This window comes from Brassica oleracea, chromosome C6, assembly GCF_000695525.1.
Source record: "Brassica oleracea var. oleracea cultivar TO1000 chromosome C6, BOL, whole genome shotgun sequence".
In the NCBI taxonomy this organism is placed as follows: domain Eukaryota; kingdom Viridiplantae; phylum Streptophyta; class Magnoliopsida; order Brassicales; family Brassicaceae; genus Brassica; species Brassica oleracea.
The window spans coordinates 2753273-2762114 of NC_027753.1; the positions used below are offsets into that span (position 1 = coordinate 2753273).

General features: G+C 38.7%; 1 protein-coding gene across 1 annotated transcript; it reads right to left on the reverse strand.

The window, feature by feature from the left end:
• Positions 1-3571: 3571 nt before the first annotated feature.
• LOC106297220 (1,4-dihydroxy-2-naphthoyl-CoA thioesterase 1-like) lies at positions 3572-6508 on the reverse strand. Its single transcript, XM_013733502.1, has 3 exons — positions 6340-6508; positions 4162-4304; positions 3572-4077 (listed from the first exon to the last, which is right to left on the reverse strand). Exons 1-3 carry the CDS (start codon positions 6506-6508, stop codon positions 3736-3738), a joined length of 654 nt encoding a protein of 217 aa, XP_013588956.1. The 3' UTR covers positions 3572-3735.
• Positions 6509-8842: the final 2334 nt, after the last annotated feature.

An 8842-nucleotide genomic window follows, 5' to 3' on the forward strand; every position in this document is an offset into this window, starting at 1 on the left:
AGCTTCGAGGCATTTCTTAGTTCTGAATGCCTGACTCTGCAGAAGCCGCGCTGTGTCGAAAGGCACGTAGCGAGCCCACCAGTCGCGGAGATTCCCAAAGTGTTTGTTGGACTTCGAGATCATCTCGGTTTCGACCTTCACCCTTTCCTTCGCAACCTCGTAGATGTGCGAGTCCCTGAGTCGGTCTAATTCTTTCTTATGCTCCGCGGCCTTGACTCCCATTTCATCCATAAGATCGACTTTTCGTAGCTCCAGAGCTTCAATAGTAGAACGAGCGATGGAAAGCTCCTCCTCAGCTGCGTCAGCTCTTCTTCTGAGCCTTTCTCTGAGCGACCACTCGATCTCTTTTCTCAGCCATTTTATCATACTCTGCTTGCCATTCCACCCTCTTTCGGCGAAGGAGTCTGCTCTTGGCCGCCATCGTCTTCTTCAACTTATCCGAATCTGCAAGAGCTTCCTTCAGAACGATCATTTCCCTCTTCTTGCTCTTCTTCTTCGAGGCAGCGGCGGCAGCGCCGGGCGAGGAGTCGCGACGGTGGAAAGACGCGTCGGTCGCATCAGTAGCCACCATCTCGCTAGAAGGTATCAATGGCTCATCACTCGGCAGGCCAAGCTGTGCCGCCATCATGGCGCTCAGATCAGGAAGGCCCCTCATTTTCCTCGCTTCGTTGATCTTCTTCTGCTCTTCCTTGGTGAACAGCAAAATCCTCCTTTTAGTCTTGTTAGCCGAGGGAAGGTAACTCGAATTCCAGTCCTCTGCGAAGGACATATAAAAAAAAAACCAGAAGAGAGCTCATTTACAAAAGCAAAAGCAAAGGTTCGCGGAAGATCGAAGGAAAAGAGTGGACTTACTCCTGGAAATACGATCGATGGAACAGTGAACCCTTTCCCAAGAAATATTCCCCCAATGTTCTTGAGCGAGTCTCGCAACAGCACGAGCGCTCGGAAGAAATTCATCTGGATACTCACGAGAAGTCGGGTGATCGGCTGTAAAGAAAAAAGACAATGAGAATAAAAGACGGTTAGTATACGAAGAAATGACGCGAGTTAACGAGGGTATTCTACCAAGCAGAGTGTTCCACAACACATGGTAGTCTTCATCCGGAGGATCCTCGAAGGCAGAGTCGTTACACTTAACGTAGAAATAGGACCTCTGCCAATCAAACGTCTTATTAGGATGTCCCCCTATCACGTTATAGCTTGGTCGCATCTTTATCGACAAAAGGCCGTCATCCAACGAGCTGATGGATGTCAACTCCTCGAAGACGCGAACACTCATAGAGACATTGATCTCTGAAGCCATAACCATCAAGGCAACAGCGATACGCCATGAGCCATACAGAAACTGGCTTAGCGCTGCACCTCACGCCTCACGTATGATGTAACTAATCGAGGGATTGGAAACCAGAGCTTCATATCATCTTGAAAATAATATTTGTAGACGCACTGGAACCCAACCGGTGGCGACCAAGGCCTCTGGCTTCTCGAAGGAATCAGAAAGGTCACCCCCAATCCGCGACGTTCCCTCAAAAGCTTCTTCACGCTATCAAGGGTCGATTGCGTCTCGATAACGTTCTTCCAGGCTTGGCCACTCACGTCCTGGGAGCGCAGGAACTCAGGAGCTACTGCCGAGAGTTCCTCAAAAATTTCTCCAGGGTAATAGCACGTCGGCACGTAGTTAACGAGGGAACCGTCCATCGCACCACCCGAACCGTCTCTCTCGCAGGCCTGTGGCTCAGCTGGATTTCCTCCTACTTCTTGTCGATATGAGCGCGCTGACTCGGAGACCAAAATCCTTTGAGACAGATCTAAATTCCGAGTGTCCATCATCGCTTCATGACGGACCTGTTCGAATTCTTCGACGCAACCCCGCTCGGGTCCCTCGTTGGACTGGATGCAGCCTCGACCTCTTTCCCCTTCTGTTTACGAGATAACCTCCCACCAGACGACATATCGCTATCTATGCTACAACAACAACAATCTAGAGAGAGAAGCAGAGAGGAAGAGAGAGAAAGTACCTGGATAACGCAGAGAAAAATGGAGAGAACGAAAAGTGGACAAGTATTTATAGAGGGGAAGCGAGGCATCTCCCCGAGGCGTCATCATTAAATCTACATGGGCCTACGTGGGCCTAGAAAAAGTATCCAGCCCCCGAAGAAATCGACGCGTCGTTTCGACTTCTCGCGATAACCGGCCCAAACCCAGATCGAATCAACGGTCGAAATGAAATTCGGATCTAACCAAACAAAACCGGTTCGACCAAGATTCTATTAAACTGCCTGATAAAATGAGAAGTATATGACGGTGTCTCGCGATGTGTCGACCAAGCAACGTGCTCTCGCGACGATCCATCTGTTCGTCCAAACCATTAACTCTCCAAATTCATCGAGTTCGACAGAACGTCACTCACCGATGAACTGGGGGGACTTACTGTAGAGGATGGATTCAACCATCCCTCAAGGTCTGGATAACAGACGGCCTGGCCCGAATAGGACGTAACGACGGTTCGACGCGGCGGCTCGGGGCGCCGGCCTCTAGGCGCGACGCGGCGCGAAGGAACTTTCGGTCAGCTGCATTTCGACTAAATGAGTCTGACTAAATGACTCCGCGAAGCAACGTGGGCTTTTCGGCCCATCGAGTTAAAAGCCCATGAAGACGACGCAAGCTAGGTCACAGGAAAACACCAAGTCGACTATAAAAGAGAGGAGGGGATGCAATGTAGAAGGGATCCGAAAATACTCATACATACTGGGCGGCTAGATTAAGGTTTTTACCTTCATTATCTCGCCGTACTGTATCTTTCCGGCAAAGCTCCTCGAGCTCCAGTCGCTTTTCCTTTACGCATTACCTTTCCTTGTAACTGACGAAACGCTTTTCCGACCATCAATAAGACGTTTTTGCTAAACCCACATTTAAAACCGAACATTCTCTCGTTCAGTACCGTTTCCCGTTCGAACATGTTCTGCACTTATTCGGCGGCGGCTTTGCTCTTTTGTCTCTTTTTCATTTTGTTCTATGGTTTTCAAGTAGCCGGTTTTCGTTTAGTTTAGTTTTCTTCTTTTTTTTCTTTTTCGAACTGCATCGTAGTTTAAAAAAAAATTAATATGAAAGCTGTTTTAAAAAAATCGAGTTTAATTATTTTTATATTCTCTGAAACATCATTGTAGAATATGTTCTATCGTTTACCACTTTTTTGTACATTTACTATTCAATGAATAGTCAAGAGATGTTAAACTTTTCCTAGGAAATTTCTGGAGATGATCCTTGGGCTGTTGAAGAAAAAGAGCAGGATAGACATCTAAACTAGGGACCAGTTTTGATTTATCTCAAAAATGTCCAAAATGACTACACTTTGACTTGTGTGTTACAAAAAATAAAAGACTACACTTTGAGTACATTATATGTGTAGATTATATCTTCCACTTGTTACAATCTTTAGACCAAAAAAAAAACTTGTTACAGTCTGAAGTGATGTTGCAGGTAAGCACATTCTATGTGTACAGAGTAGAGACACAAGCTGTAACAAAAATTTGGGGATTTCTAACTACTTGATATTCCAGTAGATTTTCCATATCAGGGACAATAACAGTTAACTATGTTTTGCCACTTTTAGCTTATTTTCACCCAAAAGGAGTGAATGTTTAGATGATGATACATACAAGTGACAATAAGAAGCCAGTAGCAAGATAAACACAATCATATATATAGACAGAGAGAAAAAGAAGGCTTTGAAATCTACAATCTGGAGATCAATTTTAGCCGGTCTGATGCATCTTTGGCGTGATCTGGGACACGAAGGTTACATAGAAGTGTGACTCTGGAGGAAGATATTAAGATTTTCTTCTCCGTTCTCTGTGTTGACTTCCAAAGCTTGACTTCCCAGACCTGAATGGTTTTGCCTGTGCTTACAGGGGATGCTTGGGCCAAGACAAGGTCTCCGAGATCGGCACTCTTTACGTGGTTTATTGAGAGTTGAATTCCAGCGACCCTTTTGAAACCGGAAGCCATGTGAGCTCCCATACTTGCTAAAGACTCGGCGATCAAAGCAGACACACCACCGTTTAGCACCTTGAAAGGCTTTTAAAGATATTGAAATTTCTCAGAAGTTGTGGACAAAAAGAGTCAATGATCAAAATTCAAGAAGAAGAGGGAGAAAGGAACCTGGCAGCAGATTAGAGAAACGGTAAGATGACCAGTGACACGTGTGGGAGATAGTTCATCGATCTCGAAACCTAAGGCGTGAAGATGACCAGTGACACGTGTGGGAGATAGTTCATTGGAAATGACGTCAAACGAATATTGTTCTTATTTTGGTGAATATGTTAGTTACAGTTATGAGTTATGACTTGTCACGGATTGGATATCCAAGTTTTTAGAGGTGTGTATGATTTGTTTAGAATGTTATAGATATCAAATTTTTCGTTTTGTTTTGTTCCAAAAAAATACGGATATCCAGAAACTAAATATCCGAAAATATGTATATATTTACGGATATTTACGAATACTTAAGGATATATCATTTCGTTTTAGTTAATACAAATAATCTAGAAAAAATCAAGATAAATTTGTTCTTTAAGATATTTTAAATGATATATAAAATAAAAAATAAAAGAAACGATGAAACTATATTTTTATAATTCTTAAAATTAGTTATAAGAAAGACAAATTTAAGAAAAAGTTATAGATATCATGATAATTTTTTTTCTTTTTTTAAATTTTAATACTTTTATAAGTAATGATGTGAATAGAATTTATTAAATCATATGTTAAAATAAAAATTATATAAACTCACACATTTAAACTCTACATTTAATCAGTACATATTTATATTTATATAGTTGTCAAAACGGAGCGATTCTTAAAATTTTAGTATTTTGTGATTTGCTTCGTTTTTAATGGATATTGAGTTTTACTATTTGATTTTCTCCAAAACTTTACGGATAATCGAACTTTTCAGATCGAATCGAAATAAATAACGGATGGAATCAAATTTACGGATAAAATGCGCAAACTAGGTCTCACTTTCGGATCCTTCGCCGGTCTTTTAATAGACTTAGAGTGAGAGGTGAGCCTAACTAATGGGCTACCGTAAATTAAGGCCCGTTAGTGGGATAAATTACTCGTTTTCCTTTATTTTTCGGTCAATACATATCACTCGTTTTCTCTTTATAGTAAGTAACGTAGTATATTTTGGTGAACGGTGGGTGTAACGAGATACAGAACTCTTAGCTAAGTAATGGCAATGGCAAACGAAAGTTGCATTTATAAAACTTATTGTATATGAAATAGATGTGAAAAAAGATAAAACTATTTAAACAACCATATATTATGTAAGTTCAATGAGGTCACAGTAACGTGCGAAAAATAAATATATATTTTTTTTAAATTCATTAGAACAAGTAAACAAATTACACTAATCTGCTAATGTGTAACTCATGCACAACCTCTTCAAAATATAACCATTTTTATTACAATTTTTTTTTAGGATAATCAAATCTTAAACTAAAACTTACCCTAGAGTCTACACTTTGGTTTTTCAGAATAGCATAACCATGAGCTAAAATTTTCATGAGTCTAGGCTTTAATCTTCCAACGTTATGGAAATATATCAACAACTACATCAAAACTTAACGCAGAGCAGTGACACCAAAACCTTGATCACACAAGCACCAAATAAGATCTCTCAGTTATCTTATTTTTAGAGATAATTTTCTTCATACATGCACGTCCACCTTGTATATATAACCAAAACTTGGTTCTCAAGTTTTTCCAAAGATAACTTAAGTAATTTTTCTTTTTTTCATAAGGAATAACTTCTTTTCATTTTCCTCTTCAAGTAATATCATTTACATTTAATGTAAATTTTCCAATAAATATATATTACATATTCTCCAAGCTTAACAAGGCCACATACATCACAAAACACAAACTCCAACTCAGCCCATCTCTATGATATACACATGTACTTTCTCATGTAATTCTTCAAGAACCGATACATAGTATACATCTTCAATCTCCCCCTTTTTGACTATGCATGTGAATTCATCAACTCTAGATAGAAAATCACGTCTTCATTCTCCTCCTATGAGTCACATCATGGTCAAAAACTAATATAAAGATCCATATTCTCCAAAGTGAGGATTAAATCTCATTCCACCATCTCCATAGTGATCAAATCTCCTAGACCACATATTCTTGAGCACTAATCCTCCATGATTAGCTCATTGAACAAACTCGAAAGAGTCAAGTCGAACATGTTCTTGAACTTCACAAGAATAACCTATTGAACCATGACACCTCATACCATAAGCTTGCTTCATCTAATGTGCCCAACAATACCATAGTGATGACAACCAGGCCGAAACTTTCGTAAAAATGCAGTCTTCAAGTGAGAAACTATACTCGAAGCAGTCGTTGCAGTCTTCACCTGAATTGCAGTCTTTACTGCAGTGTTTCCATTTGTTGCCTTCCCTGTAGACACTTCAACCTCTGGCATTGTAGTAGACATAGCCTTAACCTCAGTTTCAAGAAACTTGGATAATGTGCTCTTTTATTCTCCTGTAATCAAAGCTCTCAATATGAAGTATACATTTTGTGTAATAAGTGTGCAGGCCCGTCTCATCCAACATAGGGCCCTTGTCCTAGATTTTTTTAGATCCAAACTGTTGCTTGTATTATTGTGAATTTTTAAATAGGACCATCAAAAATTAAGTGACTAAGTGCAAAAGCACTGTCTGCACATGCCTTAAGCGGGCACTGATTGTGTGTATATGTCTAATATACAGGTGACTTTTATAGGGTTAGGGAACTGATCGGTTTTGCTTCTTTCGGGTTAAATAATTTGGACCTGTATAGATGTTCATAGAGTTTCAGTTCGGTTTCAATTAGTTTTATTTAAGTTTCGAGTTGATTTGATACTTAATTTTGATAACTGGGAAATTTCCAGAAAAAATGGATTGGTTTGGGTATTTTTACCTAAAACCCGAAATACTATCCGAAAACTTGAAATAGTACCTAAAATTTTAAAAATATATCATAAATCCTAAAAAAATATTTGAAAACCAGTAAGAAAACTAAAAATACCCGAAATCTAATATCTTTATAAATCTGAATAATTAAAACATGTATTCACGAAATACTAAAACTATGTTTATAATACCCAAATTTTATATAATACCCAAATTTTCAGGTCTTTTGGATAATAACCGGAACTTAACTGATTCTCACTGGTATTAATGTTTCAAACCATCGAGTATTAAGGCTTATACCTGAAACCAAAGAAAATCGGTTTATTTTGGGTCTGTTCTGGTTTGTTTTCGGTTCTGGTTATTTTGTCCAGCTCTATATAGATTTACAACTTAGAAACTCTTGAAGAATCAAGAGTGTCGCCACATTGACAGGAGACAAAGACACTAGGAAAAATTGGAGTGTTGATAAAATCTATAAACGTAGGCTAAGCCCAATTTTCATATAGCAAATTAACAAGAAAACTGGTTTATATACCCAAACAGAATTTAGTGGTCCCTTAACAAGTCAATATAACTCCACAAGGCACGTGTTTTTAGGAAGTTTACAAGTGAAACTCAGTTCAGCATGTCCTGCTGGTATAGGGGTCGAGAAATGGGTTGTAAACGTGGTTGACAGTTGCATCCGAGAGCTAGAGCCATCAAATTCTCTTGATTGTTGGAGTTAAGATGACTCCATGTTATTCAGAGAATTGTATGGAAATGGAATCGCTTACATTTTTGTTTCATAATTCTCTTTAACTTGAAATACTTATGATCAACTATGTAAGTTGATATCACTCAAATTATCCTACATCAACCTTCTCTCTCAAATAAGAGATCGGATTGTAGTACTTAGGAATTGAATCTACAGAGAGCGTATGCACACAATAAACTATAGAAATCAAGATTAAACTAGGCAAATAATTATTAAAACAGTAAATAGCAGAAAACAAGTAAATAATTTGTTGTAAGATATATGGGATGAAAGCTAGATTTAGGGTTTTTGGCAATAAAAATTATTAGTTATAGGTGCTAAGGATGTGTGATTAACCGTCCTAGAACTCGAATGCAATAGTAAGATATCCAGCTCTCGATTTCAGTCTAGTCAGATGACTAAGTCCTACGTTCCAGCTCTCACATGTGAACAAGGAGTGAGTGTCGATCAACACTATAGAGTGTCGATTGATACTTCCTTAGACAAGCGTTGACGTCCTAATCGATATATTCACTAGATTAGTTAAACCAGTTCTCGCATGCACCTAAAAACGTAGCTCATCAGACTTATTATTAGGTAAAGAACTCACTTTTGTGATTGTCTATTATCCTAAGTTAACGGTTCTAGTTAGCTAGTTTAGAACACAAGCAGTTAGATCAATTCTATGAAGGATCCTATTTAAATTATCCTAGCAGTTCTATGATATCATTAACTCATCAAAACCCTAAAAAACCCTAAATCTAACATGATGATTACTCAGACATAATTAAATAAGACATAAAGATGAACTGAATGAATTGCATAAATAGATAAAGTAAGACATATTTGGAGTTTCAATACAATATCTTTGAAAAAGTCTTTGATTTTCTTTCCAAAAGCTACTAAATAAAAGCCCTAAGTAATATGGTGTGGTAAAGATGTGCAAGGTGGTGTTTTGCCTAAACAATGGCAAAGCTATAAATACTAGGTATAAAATTGGCCAAGAGCATTCTGGTAGTATGTGAGACTTCTGGGCTTGAGTCGATCGGCATTTCTCCTGAATTTTGGTTTTGACTTCTAACTACCCGAACAACTACGAATTTCCTCATCCTTATGTTCTAAAATGCTCTATAATCTCCAT